General features: G+C 39.1%; 1 protein-coding gene across 1 annotated transcript in view; it reads left to right on the plus strand.

Moving 5' to 3' along the window:
• LOC118801047 (NACHT, LRR and PYD domains-containing protein 3-like) overlaps positions 1 to 23,049 on the plus strand; it is a 66,325-nt gene that overhangs the window by 37,015 nt on the left and 6,261 nt on the right. Inside the window, exons 4-7 of the mRNA XM_036561236.1 lie at positions 5,060 to 5,233; positions 5,668 to 5,841; positions 6,086 to 6,259; positions 12,367 to 12,540. Of these exons, the coding sequence (XP_036417129.1) occupies positions 5,060 to 5,233; positions 5,668 to 5,841; positions 6,086 to 6,259; positions 12,367 to 12,540 (696 nt within the window). The remainder of the gene's footprint in view (positions 1 to 5,059; positions 5,234 to 5,667; positions 5,842 to 6,085; positions 6,260 to 12,366; positions 12,541 to 23,049) is intronic.

A 23,049-nucleotide genomic window follows, 5' to 3' on the forward strand; every position in this document is an offset into this window, starting at 1 on the left:
GCAGCCCAAGACAGAGCCAGCCTTCCTGATCAGTTTTTTGAGCTTTTTTGCATCTCCTCCTCTGATTCTGCCTCCCCAGTAGACTGCTACAAAGAAGGCAGCACCCGCAACAACAGACTGGTAGAAGATCGCCAGCATCTTGGTGCACACATTAAAGGACCTGAGCCTTCTCAGAAAGTACAGTCTGCTCATCCCCTTCCTGTACACAGCCTCTGTGTTGGCCCAGCTGTGTTGGTCCAGTTTGTTGTCAAGCAGGACACCCAGATATTTGTAGGTGTCTACCAGCTCAACGTTCTGACGCATGATGGTAACGGGACTGATTGTGGTCCTCTTCCTCCTGATGTCCACCACCATGTTCTTGGTCTTGTTCACATTGAGGATCAGGTGGTTCCTTGTACACCACCCAACAAAGCTTTCCACAAGGTTCCCATACTCTCCTTCCTGCCCATCCCTAATGCACCCGACCACCACAGAATCATCAGAAAATTTCTGAAGGTGGCAGTGGTCCGACCTGTATTGGAAGTCCGTCGTGTACAGGGTGAAGAGGCAAGGGGAGAGCACAGTTCCCTGAGGTGCTCCAATGCTGCTGACCAGATGGCCTGACAGACAGGTTCTCAACCACACATATGGGGGTCTTCCAGACAGGTAGTCCAAGACCCATGCAGTCATGTACTTGTCCACCTGCATTTTCTCCATCTTCTCCCCCAGCATGAGAGGTTGGATGGTATTAAATCCACTTGAGAAGTCAAAGAAAGTGATTCTCACTATGGTGTTGTTCTGGTCCAAATGGGAATGTGGCTTCTGCAGTAGATAAATAACAGCATCATCCACGCAAACCTGCTGTTGATAAGCAAACTGCAGGGGGTCCAGGAAAGAGCTGACCTGAGGTCTCAGATGTGACAACACTAGTTTCTCTAGGGCTTTCGTGACATGGGATGTAAGGGCCTCTGGTCTGTAGTCATTGAAAGAAGAGATTGTTGACTTCTTTGGAATAGAAACCATGCAGGATGTTTTCCACAGCACTGGCACACTCCCTTGTTTAAGGCTCTGGTTGAAGAGATGCTGAAGAATCCCACATAGCTGAGAAGAACAAACCTTCAGGACTCTCAGGCTGATCCCATCCGGTCCAGCAGCCTTGCTGACTTTCAGCTTCTCTAGCTGTCTCTTCACCTGGCAGATTGTCACCTCAAGTAGGGCGGTGCAAATCTTCAGACAATGGCTGCGAAGTGGGAGGGTGTGATAGGGGTGTGAGAGAAGCGTAGGTGGAGGGAGAGTGGGCCTGCTGATGGAGGGGGATGGTGTTGTGCTGAACATGTTAAAGAATACGTTCAGCTCGTTTGCTGTGTCCAGACTGCCCCCCCACAGTTTGTTGCTTTGTCTTGAAGCCAGTGATCTTCATACCAGCCCACACTTCTTTTGCATTGTTTTGCAGAAGTCTTCCCTCCGGCTTCCTTTTATAGGCCTCCCTGCACTTACTCAGTCTCCCCTTCAGCTCTCTCTGTACACTCCTTAGTAGCTCCTTATCCCTCAAACTCAAAGCCTGCTTCTTCTTGTTTAACAACTCCTTCATGTCCTTGGTGATCCATGGTTTGTTGTTAGGAAAACAACGCACCTTCCTGGCAGGAACAATAGTGTCCATGCAGAAATTGATATAATCAGTGATGCAATCTGTCATCCTGTTGATGTCTCCACTAGCTGATTCACACAAGACTCCCCAGTCTGCGGTCTCAAAGCAGACCTGCTTCCTCAGCCTCTGGTGACCACCTTCTGATTGACCACTTTGTCACTGGTTGTTTTAAGACCACAGGCTCGTATCCGTAAGCATCCTTAACATTTGCATACAGAAGATCCAGCACTCTGTCCTCCCTGGTTACACATTTAACAAACTGGTGGAACTTTGGTAAAGTGGTGGAGAGTGAGCCATGATTAAAATTCCCAGAAATGGCAATGAAAGAGTTTGGGCACCGAGTCTGCTTTTTTGGAATGGGTTTGTATTTATTTATTGATATTTAAAGTGACTAGAAGTAAACAACCTCTGTGGCAAACCTTATATAAATATTATTTATCTGCCAACATTAATGCGCAGTTAAATAGCCCCTATATATATATATATATATATATATATATATATATATGTGTATAATTTTTTTCTCACTGTGAGGACTTTTACAGGTAAAAAGTCTTTTAAAGCAAAGTATTTGTAATGATCCATAATGAATTTACTTCCAATATTTCCTATTAATAAAACAAATGGAAGTGATGTGGCAAGTGAACTAGAAGGCTCTCATTCACTGCTCTTGTTTGGAGCACATGAGACACTGACTGCCACTCATCTGTGATAAAATGCACAGTTACGGTGACATAAGATTCTGTGGCGATGGATGTCCATGCAGCACATTTTCGGTTTTGGTGTTGTTGTAGAGAGTGGGGGGGGGGTGTCGCTGTGTCAGTAAAATATCTTTGAGACGGGACGCTGTATCTCAGCTCCAAAGTGTGCAACACAGCTCAAAGCCCTGGTTTTCAACGACCGAGAATGAACGCAAATCCTTGGCAATAAAAGCTGCAACAGAGTTTGTAATTCGCTTCCGAGTTGGGTCGAAGCTTTGACATCATCTGCTTGATGGTCCTCTGTTTAGCAGTAAGTACAACTGCTAGGAAAACAAGTGGAAACATGTAATATGGTTTCTCATGTTTGTCATTTCCAAAATAGTTTAGTGTGACACAACTTTCATATAGTATGGCTCTTATCCAGGTCCCTTTTCCCCTGGTGTGCAGACTGCATGTCACATAGCTAGCAATGCAGACTCGCCTAGCTAGTAGCTAACGAAAAGGCAAAGAGAAAGATTTAACACCAATATTTGAGATGAATGGACTTCGCATTTGCATTTATAAGCACCGCAGTTGGTTTCCTGGTATGTTAAATCTGTAAAGACACACTGTCAAACACTAAAAAGTTGTGAAGATGAAGTCAGCTTCTCTTTTGAATTTTCCTGTTCCACCTTAAATTGTGCCGCATTTACATTCTGGTGCCTCAGGCAGAATTTAAGGTGGAATGAAAAAAACAAACAAGAAGCTGGTGAATAACAAGCTGACTTCTTATTCCTATGACTTCTTATGACCTAACCTAGCTTTTAATGCAGAGAGTTCTGCCTTTTCTGCCTCCGTCAAAATTACTTTTTAAATTGATTTTTGACATTTGTGAATCAATTCAAAATTGTCCACATCCCCATTGCGATGCACCTAAGAATTGATTTCCCCCACCCCTAATATATATATGAACTACTTTAAGAAACTGAAGCTAAAACTTTTGGAATGGCCCTCAGTTATATTGCAGAACCAGAAGTGTCCTGTAAGGAAGAGTAGGAAAAAAATCCCTAAAACATAAACAGAAAGATGCCTAGCTGGACAAAAGAAAAAAATCTGGTAAAAAGGATGGTACTGAGTACTGACTTGGTATAGCATCCAACTTTTAAACATTCTATATTTACTATTTACTTTTTTCTATGTTTAGTGTTAATCAAATACAAAGTATTTGCATTAGCAATGTATTTTTAAATAGTTTGCTGGGTTTTTTTTGTTTCAAAAATCAACAAACTATGGAATGTCCAAGGTTGTTATTGTGAATTTACTGTGAAGCATAAACATTCTAATCTTTTTTTTATTTAGTATTTCCATTTGAGACTTTTTTCTTGTTATTCTAGGAATAGAAGACCTATATGCTTGAGATTTGTTGGAAACAATTAGCAACATCCTTCCAGAAAGAGCTGATTGCACAGGAATCATTTATTATTTAGAGTTTTTCTGTTTCACTGTTGGTTTAACACTAAACTCTCAAATTAGGCAAATATCTGATCAGTATACATTCTGATATTTAGAATGATAAATTCTGATTAATAAATAATATCATTATTAGGTCTATGAGAACATAATCTGATCATGTCTAAGTGAAAAGAATTTACTGCAACATGTGGGTTGAAATGGCTTTGACACTGTCTTACATTTTATTTTTCAATCATCATTTATTTGCTGAAATCAAAATATTGAGAAGAAAAATAAAACTTTAGCCAGTCCACTAGTGTAATTTTTGTAAGGGCTCATTTGATTCATTAGGCCTTAAAGCAACTGAGGTGCAGACAATTCCATAGCATACTAAATTCTGTAAAGCTTTAAACCCTGAGGATCAGAAGCTAAAGATAATTGACACGTACACAGCAAGAGAAGATTATAAAGGATATCTAAACACTTCCTGTTTGTAATTTTCAATGTCATGTCAGGCCAGTAATAAAAAGACATTGAAGACCTACATCACTGTCAAGGACCTACAGAATGATAGGCCATCCTTGAAATATAAAAACACATAAAAATATAATGTGCTGCTGAAAAACCATGATATTCGTTTTCTCTTAATCTATTCAGAAGTGCTTCTTTCGGTAAATTGCAAGATCTGTTATAAGTTTAATTATGTCTTGCTGTATATTGGCTCACAGCAAGAAGGGCCTGGGTTCGATTCCCGGCCGGGTGACCAGGGTCATTTCTGTGTGGAGTTTGCATGTTCTCCCCATGTCTGCATGGGTTTCCTCTGGGTACTCCGGTTTCCTCCCACAGTCCAAAAACATGCAGTCAGGCCAATTGGACATGCTGAATTGCCCTAGGTGTGAGTGTGTGTGTGGATGTATATGTCTGTTTGTCTGCCCTGTGATGGACTGGCGACCTGTCCAGGGTGTATCCTGCCTTCCGCCCGATGACAGCTGGGATAGGCTCCAGCACCCCATCATGACCCAGAAGGATAAGCAGTTTAGATGATGGATGGATGGATGTATATTGGCTGAATTTTTGTGGCAGTTAACTTTTTATGGTCCTAAACAGGTAGCTTCTAGTTAGAGGGAAAAACCAGTAGCTGTGTTTTTTGTTTTAAATGGGATCACATGAATGAATAATCAAGCAATGAGTATCTTTTGCACTTATTTCTGAAAGTAAAGACAAAGTAGAATATGGAGAGCAAGGTAGTTCTATTACAGTTCCCCTGATTATACTATATACTATATTCTGATTTTTTCAGACTAGCTGGGTGTGGTCTCACCAAAATGTCCTGTGAGAATCTATCATCAGCTCTACAATCCATAAACTCATCTCTAAAAGAGCTAGACCTGAGTAACAATGACCTGCAGGATTCAGGAATGGAGCTGCTCTCTGCTGGACTAAAGAGTTCACACTGTAAACTGGAGACACTCAGGTGAACTTCCTGTGAATTTTTAAATAAAAAGGAAAGCCATAATAAACTGCAATCTTACAGTAATAAATGTATGTGTAATTTTAATATTCATTTTACATGAATTTAAACTTATACTGAATCTCTTTCTCTAGCCATCCTTGAAATATAAAAATACAATAAAAGTATAGTACGCTGCCGAAAAAAAAGTTTATCATATATTGGTTGCATTTTTGTGGCAGTTAACATTTCATGGTCTTAAACAGGTAGCTTCTACTTAGAGAGAAAAAACAATGAATGTGTTTTCCATTTTAAATGGGATCACATGGATGAATAATCAAGCTACGAATATCTTGTATTCTTCTTTCTGAAAGACAAAGTAGAATGCAGAGAATAAAGTAATTCTATTACAGTCCCCCTCATTACACCATGCACTACATTTATTCTGATTTTTACAGACTAGACAGGTGTGGTCTCACCACAAGTTCATGTGAGTATCTATCAACAGCTCTACAATCTGTAAACTCTTCTCTGAAAGAGCTAGACCTGAGTAACAATGACCTTCAGGATTCAGGAGTGGAGCTGCTCTCTGCTGGGCTGAAGGACTCACACTGTAAACTGGAGACACTCAGGTGAACTTCCTGTGAATTGATTTTTGAATGGAAATAAGCTGATAAGGCAGAATAAAATGTAAACATAAATACTAACAGAATTAATTAGGATTTTGAAATTCTGTTGTTTCTGACACTCCAATCCTAACAATAATATAGAAATACACAAAACTGGTGTACTATGTTATCAACACAACATGATATGCCTATTTTGTTACTGTATTCATAAATCCTTCTTTGACTACATTGTAATGCCTATTTGCAGACTACACATCTGTAATTTTGGTGCAAAAGCTTGTGAAAATCTGGGATCAGCTTTACAATCACCAAACTCCTCCCTGAAAGAGCTGGACCTCAGCAACAATGACTTGCAGGATTCAGGAGTGGAGCTGCTCTCTGCTGGACTGAAAAGCTCATTTCATAAACTGGAGACACTCAGGTGAGTTTTCTGTGAATTAAGTCCTGAATGGAAAAAATTAAAGAAAGAATCAATGATCTGGTAAATCAATAACTTAACATTATTTTTTCTATGGTCGGCTCTCTGTCCTTATTCCTGTAATGAACGTGTAGTGAGTTGTCATGGCATGTTCTCTCTCATTCAATTCAGAAATCTTTCTTTGAGTCTGTTGTAATAAAATAGACTAACCGCCAGTAAAAATGAAGACTAAAAATTAAGATTCAGTTTTTTTGTTGGTTGTCTTGTTTTGCTCATCGTAATTACATACAAAAACATTACTGTAATGACTAGTATTTAGCATGTGCACTGATAGGCTAAATAGTGATTACAGACTACAGGAAACAACTCAATGTATTTGTATGGTGAAATGTTTTTGCACTGAAACTTATTTAAACCTATTTCAGTTTAGAAATGGAGCAGGAATATCTCAGTGGTTTGGTGTAAATGACAATCTTGAAATTAGAGGAAAAAGATTTGAAGGCACTGCTGATAGCTTTGCTTTTAAGACAGTTAAAGAAGTACATTTTCTAAGGAAATGATTTGTACACTATTTAAACCCACATTGTTTAAATAGTTTCCTAATACTTTAATTGTAATTTATTTGATATTTAATTTCTTTTTACAAAGTAAAAGATTTTTCTCAGAAATCTCTTGGAGGGGAGGTCCCAGAATATGTTACAAGGTGTTGAAACATTTGAAATGGGGACTATACCTCCCACATGAAGTGGGAGATTAAAAAAATGATATTGAGAGGTTGGAGTTTTATATAGCACAAGCCCTGCGCAATGTTAAAAAAAAAAAGCTTTAGCACGTAGTGTTAGAAATTCAGCAGGAAGAGTCAGGAGACTGGATATTCAGATTTCGAGGTTTATTCACATGTTTGCAGAGAATCATGCACAGACACAGCTTGATCATTGGTCTGTCACTAGTCCAGTGAACACACAGTCTGACACAGTTTAAGTAGAGATACTGAGGGTCAGGAGAGGGAGCAAATAGGGAGGGGAAGAAGTTGAAAGGAGGAAGGATCAAAAGTTAGTGGAGAAGGTGAAGGGGGAGGTGAAGGGGTCAAGGTTAAAAGTGGCAATGTCCTCACCTCAGGAGGGACACAAACCAAAGGACATACAACTGTAAGTAAATACAGCTGAAACAAAGGGACAGCAGTTGGCTCACTGCTTATCTTCACTGTTTAGTTTTGAGTTGTGGAAGGAATAAGAAATCGGTTTATGAGTAAATGGAGTACAATTAGGTAAAATAAATCGGTTCAGAGTAAATGGAGTACAATTAGGTAAAATATCCTTAATAAAGATCAGAAATTGAACACATTTAATCGAAAAATAAATTATTGATGGATTAGATCTAATCCAAATAAGGAAATGGGCCTCTTTCATGAAGCCTTTCTAAATAAATGAGCAAACCACAAGTAAACTAGGAATCCAACAGTGTGTTTATGTTAATAAAATGAGGTTTGTAATTTGGGTGTGCATGCATGGTTCTTTCAGTAAACACATCATTAAAATAACCCAGATTCATTTACAAATTACACATGACCATCATATAAAGAATCCATTAGACTCTCTGATAAAGCTAGTAAATCCTTAACAAGTTTGTGCAAAATAAGCTAAAAAGGAAATTATTGGAAATTTCTTGGGTGATACGCTCCCCAATTCACTTTAAAATGAGTTTGTTTTAACTTACATTAACGTTGCTACCCTAAAACTAAGATTTCATTACATTTCTGTTAAAAAGCTCACAGGATCTAAGAAATAAAGAATTGATCTGTTAACACACTATTTTTTACAATATGATAATGGACATATATCTAAAGTACATTCATTCAATGTTTCACTATTGAAATTTTACTTTATTGTCGCACCTCAGCTCTGTTTAAGCATTTGATTTAGTATGTATATGCTATCAAAATAATGTCAGCAAAACATTTACATATGTACAGAGCTGTGGAAAAGTATTTTCTTATTTCCTCAATTTTGAATATTTGTCACACTAAACAGTTTTAGATAATCATACAAAAAGTAACATAAAACAAGGGGAACATGATTAAGTATAAAACTCTGATTTTAAGTGATTTCATTTAGTGAGGGAAAACAGTTTTCCAATATCAACTGAATGTAAACACCACTTAAATAGACCCCCTCCAGAAATGTGATGTAGGCTAAAATGTCTCAACGAGCAGCACACTACACCACAATGAAAAGAAATCAGTCTGGAAAGAGTTACAAAGCCACTTCTAAGGCTCTGGGACTCTGCTGAACTACAGTGAAAGCCATTATCTCCAAATGGAGAAAACTTTGAACTGTGGTCAGTCTTCGTAGAAAGTGGTCTGCCTACCAAAATTCCTCCAAATGACAACTCATCCAGGAAGTCACAAAAGAATCCAGACAAACATTTAAGAAACTGCAGGCCTCACTCGTCTTAAATAATGTCAGTGTACATGACTCCACCATTAGAAAGAGACTGGAGAAAAAGATATCAGTGGGAGAGATGCAAGGCAAAAACCATGGCTAACCCAGAAGAACATACAGGCTTGTCTCACATTTGCCAAAAAACACCTTGATGACCCACAAAGCCTTTTGAAATAGTGTTCTGTGGATTAATGAGTCAAAAGTGGAACATTTTGGAAAACCAGGGAGTTCCATTACATCTGGTGTAAAGCTAAGTCAGCATTCCACAATAAGAAAATCATACCACTGTGAAACATGGCGGTGGTAGTCTGATGGTATGGGAACGTTTTGCTGCTTCAGGGCCTCTGTAACTTGCCGTAATTGATAGAACCATGAATTCTGCTCTTTACTACAAAATCCCGCAACAGAATTTCGAGACATTAATCTGAAGCTCAAATATTATTGGGTTATGCAGCAAGACAACAATCCCAAGCAGAGTAAGTCCATCTTCGGATTGCTCAAACCAAATTAAAGTTATCGAGTGGCCTAGTCAAAGTCCTGACTTAAACCCATTGAGATGTAGTGACACCTCATGCTCAAAAGCCTTGGCTGAATTGAAGCAAAAAAAGAGTGGATCAAATAACTTGAGTGTTTGGTTACAGTTGCTGTTGCAGAAGATGGCACAACAAGTTACTTACATTTACGGGCAGTTACTTTTTTAAATGATCTTTTGAAAACTTATTTGTTTTTCCTCAAGTTCTCCTTGTATTATATTACATTTTATATGAGTGTCCTAATTCATTTAGTGTGACAAATATGTAACATTTTTTTGTGATTTATTTTTTTTTACTTGTTTCCTGTTAATCAAGCAGGATTTTATCACAACATTACAAAACTGCAGGAAATAAAAAAACAACCCCCTTACCCACCCCATCCCTTCCCATCCCACTGGTCCATCCCTTCCCATCCCACTGGTCCATCCCTTCCCATCCCACTGGTCCATCCATCCCTGTTTTCTGTACATAATTTTATTCAATTGACTAAATAAGATTTAGTGCAAAGGATGACATTTAAAAAAAAAAAATGAAAAAGAATGTACCTCATAGCATTTGTTCCAATCTTTTTGTCATATCACAACAAATCTGTTTCCATGTCTCAAGAGTAGATGTTTTAACTTTATTAATCCTAGCTGTGGCCAATTCTAACATAACTATGTCATGCAGTTGAAATAGCCAATGTCATACAATTAGATTATGTGGGTGAAGCCCCTCCGTACAATATTTTTTTTAGCCAATGTTAAACCAGCGAGCCACATCTTCCTTTGTTTCTCTGTTAAATTTAAATTGGAGTCATCGTTTAGCAATAACACAGCTGGATCCATGGGAATTTCTTGTCCAACCAGGGCAGATAATATGGTAGTAACCTTTATCCAGAAGTCATTAACATCCCCACATTCCCACACCATGTGCAAAAAAGTTCCCATCAGTTGTTGTGGATAATGGTTGCAGTAGTAGTAATAAGTAATGTCACATTTCATTTTGAAAGAAGTAATTAGCAAATTGTTTTACTTTGAGTTACTACCCCAATGTCAGTGGCCAAAGATTTCCATTTTTCATCATTGAACAGCAAACTCAGCTCTTGCTTCCAAAATGCCTCTAGTTAATCTAGATGTTGTTTTAGATCTCAGACATTGATTTTTGTGATGAGGTCACAGGTAATGTTTCCTTCCAATTAAAATTTTACTTTAACAGTGTTTATATAATTTCCTGGATGCCTATTTATCTATATATTAACTCTGTGATGCTTCCAGGAGGAAAATGGTTTCTGCTTTGTAGTCTTGGTTCTTCACAAAATCTCTTGCTAATCATATCTCCTGGAGCTCTGAATTATAATGAGATTTTTGTCTTGTAATTAGTTATGTGAAGATGTTGAGTCAGTTTGTGTTTTTGTTTTGTCCTGTTCTGTGTTAGAATGTTGATATATTGTGACGATCCTCCGGACTGTTTGGTTCATTTTGCCCTGAAAGTGTTGCAGGTTGAATTGGGAGGCAGAGCTTGGACCTAATTGGCTACTGAGACACACCAGTGTACAGGTCTTTAAAAGTAAAACTCTGCAAAACTCTTTAAAAAGCTTTCCAATGTGGAGAGTTGGAGCCTCATCATCTCTCTTAGCTGTTTGTTATGAACTTGCTGGAGGCTGGTCTGTAACAATGGGGGGACTGTGTTGTTTTTGGCTGTGCTTTTTCCTGGCTAATAAACTTGATAGGGTTTGCCAGCATTGATTTAGAAGGGTGGGTGGGTTAGTGAGAAAAGATTAAATTGAAAATATTTTGTGTTAGCATTGGGCTCATATGATTAGTTTGGTTTGGTTTTGGTGCCACTTTGGTTCATATTTTGTGTGTTGAAAGCCTTCTCTCTTGATAGGTACAGCAGCATGTCCATTTTGTCATGTTAACCCTTCTTTGTTTTAGTTTGTTATTTTTGAATGATGATCGTACATGAAGCAGTTGACTCAGGGGCACTCCTGAACTGTGGCCTGTTATTTATTTATTTATTTATTTATTTTATTATTATTATTTTTGCACAAATGGGCTTCAGTGCATAAATACATGCCACTAGTAACTGTTTAAAGATCAGGGTCTACTTAGTTAGTTGTCTCTTATCAGTGTCAAGTAGCGAGGGGCTTTCACACACTTGTTTGACATTTTTTGTATCACTTTTGTATACCTCTTTTTGTAATTTAGCTATTTTTTAGTTCCACTGCATAGAGTTTCTCATTTTTAAGACTGCATTAAACTTGAGGTCGGGTTTTCCCTGGGCTCCCTGTGGATGGGGCTTCAGTAATTTTGGGAAACAACCTGGCTGGGGGGTGTGCATAGTGTGATGTGTCACCACCTTTACTGGTAACGCCCATTCCTCCTTGTCTCAGGTTTGTGATGAGCTGGTGCCTTTTCTTGCACCCTTTTGTTCTTGATATTTGTCAAAGGTACTGACAATGTGATACTGGATACATTGTTACAGATACCATTCTCTTAAACTTTATACCTGTTACTTGGTGTTCTGTCCTGTTTTTGCTGTCTTTAAACCGACCAGGGTTGGGGAAGTGCAAGAACATATTGGATGGGACATATTGACTAATATTGATGAAAATTGTAAAATGTAAAATTATTTTCTTTTTTTTGCACATCTTAGTGGGTGGTGGTATATAACGTTTATTTTTTTATGTGGGGTTATGTCAGTGCTTTTTTTGAGGGAGAGGGTGTGATGACCCTGCAGGCTGTTAAGTTTGTTTTGCCATGAGTGTGCTGCAGGTGAAATTGAGAGGGGGAGCTTTGACCTCATTGGCTGCTAAGACACACCGGTGTGCAGGTTTTTCTTTTAAAGGCTTTCCAGTGTGGAGAGCTGGAGTCAGTTTTCTCTGTTTCTCATCACTGCAGGTTCATTTTCTGGCCACTGTGGGGCTAATGCTGTCAGGAATCCAGTGAGTGGGCTTCAGTAGGGCTATCTTTGTGGTTTGCAACCCATTGTAAAATAGATTAATTTGAAAATAAAAACAAGATTTTACTTCAACCTTCACTCATTGTCTCCAACAATTGTTTGTTATGAACTTACTAGAGGCCAATTCTGTACTGCAGCTGGCTTTTACTGTATGTAAATGCCATCTGTCCCTCTTTTTCTTTCCTTTCTGCAGATTGTCTGGCTGTATGGTTACAGATGAAGGCTGTTCTTCTCTGGCTTCAGCTCTGAAATCAAACCCCTCCCACCTGAGAGAACTGGATCTCACTTATAATCATCCAGGAGAGTCTGGATTGAAGCTGCTGTCTGATCTACTGGAGGATCCACACTGTAAACTGGAGAGAATACAGTGAGTTACTGACTTACTGTCCCTGTACACAGACTATAACTATCCAGATTACTGACTGTAATGTTTTACAGTATATGTGTTTTTTAAATTGTGACTGAACACATCTTACAAATTGAGAATAACTTCTTACAGACTGACTGAACACATCTTATACAACGAATTTAACTTCTTACAGGCTGAACACGTCTTACACACTGAGTTTAACTTCTTACAGATGGACTGAACACATTTTACACACTGAGTTTAACTTCTTACAGACTGAAAACGTCTTACATAGGAAGTTTAACTCATTATAGGCTGAACATGGCTTAAACACTAAGTTTAACTTCTTACAGACTGAACACATCTTACACAATGAGTTTAACTTGTTACAGATGGACTGAACACATCTTACACACTGAGTTTAACTTCTAAACAGACTGAACACGTCTTACACACTAAGTTTAACTTCTAAACAGACTGAACACGTCTTACACACTGCGTTTAACTTCTTACAGAATGAACACATTTTACACACTGAGTTTAACTTCTTACACACTGAAAACATCTTACATACCAAGTTTAACTTCTTACAGGCTGAACATGGCTTAAACACTAAGTTCTACTTCTTACAGACTGTAAACATCTTACACACTGTGTTTAACTTCATACAGACTGAACACATCTTACACACTTAGTTTAACTTCTTACAGACTGAAAACGTCTTACACACGGTGTTTAACTTCTTACAGACTGAATACGACTTACACACTGAGTTTAACTTCTTACAGACTGAACACATCTTACACAATGAGTTTAACTTCTTACAGGCTGAACATATTTTACTAACTTACCTCTCACACACACTATCAAACTCTCTCACACTCACTATCAAACTCTCACACGCTATCAAACTCTCTCACACTCACTATCAAACTCTCACACTCACTATCAAATCCTCTCACACTCGCTATCAAACTCTCACAAATGCTGTCAAACTCTCACACTAGCTATAAAACTCACACGCTATCAAACTCTCTCACACTCGCTATCAAACTCTCTGACAGACGCTATCACACTCACACGCTATCAAATTCTCTCACACTTGCTATCAAACTCTCTCACACTCGCTATCAAACTCTCTCACACTCGCTATCAAACTGTCTCACAGACGCTATCAAACCCTCTCACTCTCACTATCAAACTCTCTCACACTAACGATCAAGCTCTCTCACACGCTATCAAACCCTCTCACACTCATGATCAATCACCTCACACTCGCTAACAAACTCTCTCACATTCGTTATCAAACTCACACTCTCTATCAAACACTCAAACACTCATGATCAAACTCTCTCACACACGCTATCAAACTCTCACACGCTATCAAACTCTCTCATACTCGCTATAAACTCTCACACTCGCTATCAAATCCTCTCACACTCACTATCAAACTCTCACAAACACTGTCAAACTCTTTCACACTAGCTATCAAAATGTCACACGCAATCAAACTCTCTCACACTCGCTATCACTCTCTCACACGCTATCACACTCACACATGCTATCACACTCACACACGCTATCAAACTCTCTCACACACGCTATCAAACTCTCACACACGCTATCAAACTCTCTCACACTCACTATCAAACTCTCACACACGCTATCAAACTCTCACACTCACTATCCAACTCTCACACACGCTATCAAACTCTCTCACTATCACTATCAAACTCTTTTACACTCACTGTCAAGCCCTCACACTATCAAACTCTCAAACACACTATGAAACTCTCACACACACTATCAAACTCTCACACACGCTATCAAACTCTCTCACACTCATGATCAAACTATCTCACACTAGCTGTCAAACTCACACACGCTATAAAACTCTCACACTCGCTATCAAACTCTCACACACGCTATCACACTCACACACGCTATCAAACTCACTCACACTCGCTATCAAACTCACTCACACTTGCTATCAAGCTCTCTTACACTCAATATCAAACTCTCTCACACTCACTATCAAACTCTTACACACGCTATCAAACTTTCTCACACACGCTATCAAACTTTCTCACACTCGCTATCAAACTCTCACACACGCTATCAAACTTTCTCACACTCGCTATCAAACTCTCACACACGCTATCAAACTTTCTCACACTCGCTATCTAACTCTCACACATGCGATCAAACTCTCTCACACTCGCTATCAAACTCTCACACTCTATGAAACTCTCACACACACTATCAAACTCTCTCACACTCGCTATCAAACTCTCACACACGCTATCAAACCCTGTCACATTCATGATCAAACTCTCTCACACTCGCTATCAAACTCTCACGCTCACTATAAAACTCTCACACATGCTATCACCTCTCTAACACACACTATCAAACTCTCACACTCTCTATCAAACTCTCTCACACTCATGATCAAACTCTCAAACTCGCTATCAAACTCTCACACTCTGGATTGGCCAGGCTTATCACTCTGTATATAATTCAAAAAAACGTGGCACTTCCATCCTGATCAGGAAGAACATACCATTCATAAGTACCTCTATGCTGAACGACCCAGAGGGCCGTTACATTATTATTAATGGCACTATTGGGAAAGATAATTAACTTTAGTAAATATTTATGGACCAAACACAGATTCTCCTGCTTTCTTTCATTCCCTCTTCTCAGAAATATCTAAATTCTCTGACTCATTTTTTATAATTGGTGTGACTTCAATACAGTTCTGAACCCATGCATAGATCGTTCCTCTTCAGCACAATGTAACGTAAATAATCATTCAGCAACGTTGCTTAAACAATACGTCAGATTATGGACTGGTGGATATTTGGAGATTGCAGAACCCCAGCAGTAAAGAATATTCATATTTCTCCCCTTACCACAAGTCATACTCCCGTATAGACTATTTTTTGTCTAACAATTCTATCACACATAGAATAATTCATACAGATATTAATAGTATTATTATTTCTGATCATGCCCCAATTAGTATCACCTTTCTAGCAGACTATCAATCCCTCCCTCCACCAAGATGGCGCTTTAACACTACTTTACTCAATGATAAAGAATTTCTAGATTATTTTAACCAGGAATGGGCAGCCTTTATTGAAACTAACGAACATCCTGACATTACAGCTTGCACACTTTGGGAAACAGCAAAAGTGGTGATGAGAGGAAAAATCATTTCATACTGTTCTAAAAAGAAGAAGGAAGACTTAGTAAAAGAACAAAAGCTGCAGAGGGAGGTGAAGAGATTGGACCTTCTGGCCTCTCAGACTCCTACTGATTCAATTATTAAAGAACTAATGAAAACTAAATACGAACTTAATAATATACTACAAAAGAAGACCGAACAGGATATGCTTAAACTTAGACAGCAATTTGAATTTGGAAATAAAACTGGGAAAATTTTAGCAAATCAATTAAAACAGGAAACTGAGAAATCAATAATAACAGCAATCTCAGATCCCTCTGGTAGGATCATTCAGGATCCCCTAGCTATCAATGAGGTATTTAGGTCCTTTTACTCCAATCTCTATACTTCTGATAAGAAAGCCTCAATGGAAGAAATTGAAGCATTCTTGAGCAGCGTCTCCCTACCTACATTATCTACATCTGTATCAGAATCTATAGACAGACCTCTTTCCTCTGAAGAAATCACCAAAGCCCTCTTTCTAATGCCTAACCATAAATCACCAGGACCGGATGGCTACCCAGCAGAATTTTACAAACAATTCTGGCCTCTTATTTCACCGCTGTTTTTAAAAGCAATCTCAGAAATGTTTGAAAATACATCCATACCCTATCATATGAATACTGCTCTTATCACACTTATCTTAAAACCAAATAAAAAATCCACAGATTGCTCCAGCTACCGTCCCATTTCACTGATCAATTCAGACATAAAAATCATAAGTAAAGCTTTATCAGTCAGATTGGAATCGGTCATACCCACTCTCATAAACACAGATCAAACTGGGTTCATCAAAGGGAGACAGTCTTCAGAGAACACACGCAGGTTATTCAATCTAATTCATATGTATAACAGCGAAAAATCTCTGTATATATCAAAAAAATATCCGTATATATGTATAATAGCATCTCTGGATGCTAAAAAGGCGTTTGACAGGGTGGAGTGGTCCTTTCTCTTTGCTTCTCTCAAACACTTTGGATTTGGCCCATACTTTATCAACTGGATAAAAACATTATACAACTCACCTTCTGCCTCAGTCTCAACAAACAGACATATATCCAGACCCTTTCAGCTACAAAGAGGAAGTCGACAAGGATGTGCTTTATCACCTTTATTGTTTTGTCTTTTTATTGAACCCTTGGCTGCTTCTATCAGACAGTGCAATAAAATCTCAGGTATACAGTCAAAGTCATACCACCATAAAATCAGTCTGTATGCAGATGATGTTTTACTGTATATTACTAATCCTTCACTATCCCTTCCATCAGTTCATGATCTGATAAATAAGTATAGCAGGGTGTCTGGTTATTCCATTAATTGGTCCAAATCTGAGTTTCTGCCTCTAAGTAAATTCAACTGGGATGACGAGGTCTATGATATACCATCTGAACATATCGCCCAGTCTATTAAATATCTTGGTATTCATATCTCTTCTAACATAAATGATTTGTATAAAATTAATTACATACCTTTAATGCAAGAAATAAAGGATAATCTAGAAAGGTGGAATAAATTACCATTATCTCTAATTGGCCGAATATCAGCAGTTAAAATGAATATCCTTCCTAAAATCTGTTTTCTATGACCCCTGTTACCCCACCGTCAGGCTGGTTCTCCTCTCTTGACAATGCAGTGACTAAGTTCTATTGGAAGCACCAAAAGCCTCGAATCAAGTTAGCTACCCTCCAGAAACCTAAACATCTTGGAGGACTGGGAGCCCCAAATTTCTACTACTACTTTCTATCACATCAATTGCTTTACATTAGACATTGGACAACTAGCTCAAACCAACCCTGGCAAGATATTGAGGAAAGTTTAATTCAAGAACTGGACATTAATAGTATTCCATTCATAGACAAAGCTATAAAAAAAACAAAATTTTATAAATACAGTACAATAAGTACCACCCTGAATGCATGGTGGAATTCAAACAGAATTCTTAAATACAGCTACTCTCCCTCCAGTCAAACTGTGGAATAACCCCATGTTTTTAATAAATAACAAACCTTTCATATTCTCAGCTTGGAAACAGAGAGGGATAACCAAGCTGGCACAGTTGTTCTCTGGTGGCTTGCTCATGACCTTTGATGACATCAAAGAAAAATACAATATACCAGATAATTGTCACTATCAGTGTATACAACTCAAAGATGTTCTAAAGAAGACAGTTAATAGCGGAAATCTCTGCAATCACACTCCTCCCCTCTACTTAAAACTACACTCCCTCAAACCTCAGAAAGTGTTATCACAAATATATAAACTTATAGCCTCAAAGGACAACACTATCTCACTCCCAACTGAAAAATGGACCTCAGATATAAAAGAAACATGTAATATCAACTGGCAAAACATACGCTGTGATATCTTCTCTATGTCCAGCAATTCAAAACTCCAGCTAATTCAATATAAAACCCTTCACAGAACATATATCACAGCCTCTAAACTACACCGTATGGGATTTAGTCACAGTGATAAATGCCAACATTGTCCAGCTTTAACAGACAACTACTATTATGCTTTCTGGAATTGTCCCCCAACCCAGCAGTTTTGGTCAGAGGTCATGGACAGGCTATCAGAGATTTTGGGCCTTGTCATCCCTTTATGTCCCATTATAGCGCTACTTAATGACCTTTCCTCACTTTTCAGCACCCAATCACCTCAAATGCTTTATATTCATATCACTTACCATTGCCAAAAAAGTTATACTGCTGAACTGGAAGGACAGAACCAAAATTTTGATAAAGCATTGGCTTAATCTCCTCATGGATCACTGCAACTTGGAAAGACTCACAGCCAATTTTAAAAATAACACAAAATTATTCAAGGAAACCTGGTCACAATTTTTACAATATATTGAGAGCTGATTTCTCTCTCCAAACTCATCAGGGGAAGGTTAAAACACCTACATAGGATTTGATACCTACCCACGTTATAATTACATAAAAAGGGGGGGGGGGATTACTGTCTTGTTTATTGTTTTGTTAAGTGTCTGTATTTGTCTGTTCTGTATGTCCAGTTTGTCATTATTATTATTATTATCATTTATTATTATCATTTTCTCATCCTTTCTCTTTACTTCTTCTGTTATTTTTTTTTTTCTGTTATTTCTGTTCATTGTTTCACTCAAATCAGGGGATGGGTGCGAGGGTGGCGGGGTGGTGTTTGGAGGGGTGTTGGGTGGTTGTGGTGCCACATCACCTTATATCTATATGATCATTAATAAATGATGAGTTGCGACATTAATAGCGAAGTGAAAAAAAAAAAAAATGTATATATGTCCCCTGGAAAAGGGGGGGGTGGTGGTGTGGCCAAGGAATGTTGGCCCGGGGATTTAAAAAGACTCGCTATCAAACTCTCTCACACACGCTATCAAACCCTCTCACACTCATGATCAAACTCTTTCACACTCGCTATCAAACTCTCTCACACTCGCCATCAAACTCTCACACTCGCAATCAAACTCTCACACACGCTATCAAACCCTCTCAGACTCATGATCAAACTCTCTCACACTCAATATCAAACTCTCTCACACATGCTATTAAACTCTCTCACACTCACTATCAAACTCTCTCACACTCACTATCAAACTCTCTCACACATGCGATCAAACTCTCTCACACTCAATATTAAACTCTCTCACACTGACTATCAAACTCTCCCACTCGTTATCAAACTCTCACACACGCTATCAAACCCTCTCACACTCATGATCAAACTCTCTCACACTCGCTATCAAACTCTCTCAAACTCGCTATCAAACTCTCTCACACACGCTATCAACCCCTCTCACACTCATGATCAAACTCTCACACTCGCTATCAAACTCTCTTACACTCGCTATCAAACTCTCACACTCGCAATCAAACTCTCACACACGCTATCAAACCCTCTCACACTCATGATCAAACTCTCTCACACTCGCTATCAAACTCTCTCACACTCGCTATCAAACTCTCACACTCGCCATCAAACTCTCACACATGCTATCAAACCCTCTCACACTCATGATCAAACTCTCTCACACTCGCTATCAAACTCTCTCACACATGCTATTAAACCCTCTCACACTCACTATCAAACTCTCTCACACATGCGATCACACTCTCTCACACTCAATATCACACTCTCTCACACTCAATATTAAACTCTCGCACACTCACTATCAAACTCTCTCACACTCGCCATCAAACCCTCTCACACTCATGATCAAACTCTCTCACACTCGCTATCAAACTCTTTGACACTCACGATCAAACTCTCACACACGCTATCAAACTCTCTCACACTGACTATCAAACTCTCCCACTCGTTATCAAACTCTCACACACGCTATCAAACCCTCTCACACTCATGATCAAACTCTCTCACACTCGCTATCAAACTCTCTCAAACTCGCTATCAAACTCTCTCACACACGCTATCAACCCCTCTCACACTCATGATCAAACTCTCACACTCGCTATCAAACTCTCTTACACTCGCTATCAAACTCTCACACTCGCAATCAAACTCTCAAACACGCTATCAAACCCTCTCACACTCATGATCAAACTCTCTCACACTCGCTATCAAACTCTCTCACACTCGCTATCAAACTCTCACACTCGCCATCAAACTCTCACACATGCTATCAAACCCTCTCACACTCATGATCAAACTCTCTCACACTCGCTATCAAACTCTCTCACACATGCTATTAAACCCTCTCACACTCACTATCAAACTCTCTCACACATGCGATCACACTCTCTCACACTCAATATCACACTCTCTCACACTCAATATTAAACTCTCGCACACTCACTATCAAACTCTCTCACACTCGCCATCAAACCCTCTCACACTCATGATCAAACTCTCTCACACTCGCTATCAAACTCTTTGACACTCACGATCAAACTCTCACACACGCTATCAAACTCTCTCACACTCGCTATCAAACTCTCACACACGCTATCAAACTCTTTCACACTCACTATCAAACTCTCACACACAATATCAAACCCTCTCACACTCACTATCAAACTCTCTCACACTCGCCATCAAACCCTCTCACATTCATGATCAAACTCTCTCACACTCGCTATAAAACTCTCACACTCACGATCAAACTCTCACACTATCAAGCTCTCTCACACATGCTATCAAACCCTCTCACACTCATGATCAAACTCTCTCACACTCACTATAAAACTCTCACACTCGCTATCAAACTCTCACACTCGCTATCAAACCCTCACACTCACGATCAAACTCTCACACTCAATATCAAACTCTCTCACACATGCTATTAAACCCTCTCACACTCACTATCAAACTCTCTCACACTCGCTATCAAACTCTCTCACAGTCACTATCAAACTCTCTCACACATGCGATCAAACTCTCTCACACTCAATATCAAACTCTCTCACACTCAATATTAAACTCTCGCACACTCACTATCAAACCCTCTCACACTCATGATCAAACTCTCTCACACTCGCTATCAAACTCTGACACTCACGATCAAACTCACACACGCTATCAAACTCTCTCACACACGCTACCAAACCCTCTCACACTCACTATCAAACTCTCTCACACATGCTATCAAACCCTCTCACACTCATGATCAAACTCTCTCACACTCACTATCAAACTCTCTCACACTCGCTATCAAACGCTCTCACACTCAATATCAAACTCTCTCACACTCAATATTAAACTCTCGCACACTCACTATCAAACTCTCTCACACTCACTATCAAACTCTCTCACACTCGCTATCAAACTCTCTCACAGTCACTATCAAACTCTCTCACACATGCGATCAAACTCTCTCACACTCAATATCAAACTCTCTCACACTCAATATTAAACTCTCGCACACTCACTATCAAACCCTCTCACACATGCGATCAAACTCTCTCACACTCAATATCAAACTCTCTCACACTCAATATTAAACTCTTGCACACTCACTATCAAACTCTCTCACACTCGCTATCAAACTCTGACACTCACGATCAAACTCACACACGCTATCAAACTCTCTCACACTCGCTATCAAACTCTCTCACACACGCTATCAAACCCTCTCACACTCACTATCAAACTCTCTCACACTCGCCATCAAACCCTCTCACATTCATGATCAAACTCTCTCACACATGCTATCAAACCCTCTCACACTCGCTATCAAACTCTCACACTCGCTATCAAACCCTCACACTCACGATCAAACTCTCACACTCAATATCAAACTCTCTCACACATGCTATTAAAACCTCTCACACTCACTATCAAACTCTCTCACACTCGCTAGCAAACTCTCTCACAGTCACTATCAAACTCTCTCACACATGCGATCAAACTCTCTCACACTCAATATCAAACTCTCTCACACTCAATATTAAACTCTCGCACACTCAATATCAAACCCTTTCACACTCATGATCAAACTCTCTCACACTCACTATAAAACTCTCACACTCGCTATCAAACTCTCACACTCGCTATCAAACCCTCACACTCACGATCAAACTCTCACACTCAATATCAAACTCTCTCACACATGCTATTAAACCCTCTCACACTCACTATCAAACTCTCTCACACTCGCTATCAAACTCTCTCACAGTCACTATCAAACTCTCTCACACATGCGATGAAACTCTCTCACACTCAATATCAAACTCTCTCACACTCAATATTAAACTCTCGCACACTCACTATCAAACCCTCTCACACTCATGATCAAACTCTCTCACACTCGCTATCAAACTCTGACACTCACGATCAAACTCACACACGCTATCAAACTCTCTCACACTCGCTATCAAACTCTCTCACACACGCTATCAAACCCTCTCACACTCACTATCAAACTCTCTCACACTCGCCATCAAACCCTCTCACATTCATGATCAAACTCTCTCACACTCGCTATAAAACTCTCACACTCACGATCAAACTCTCACACATGCTATCAAACTCTCTCACACTCACTATAAAACTCTCACACTCGCTATCAAACTCTCACACTTGCTATCAAACCCTCACACTCACGATCAAACTCTCACACTCAATATCAAACTCTCTCACACTCGCTATCAAACTCTCACACTCGCTATCAAACTCTCACACACGCTATCAAACCCTCTCACACTCGCTATCAAACTCTCTCACTCGCCATCAAACTCTCTCACACTCATGATCAAACTCTCTCACACACAATATCAAACTCACACTCACTATCAAACTCTCACACTCACTATCAAACTCTCACACACACTATCAAACCCTCTCACACT

Source organism: Colossoma macropomum, unplaced genomic scaffold, assembly GCF_904425465.1.
Source record: "Colossoma macropomum unplaced genomic scaffold, Colossoma_macropomum, whole genome shotgun sequence".
Lineage (NCBI taxonomy): Eukaryota > Metazoa > Chordata > Actinopteri > Characiformes > Serrasalmidae > Colossoma > Colossoma macropomum.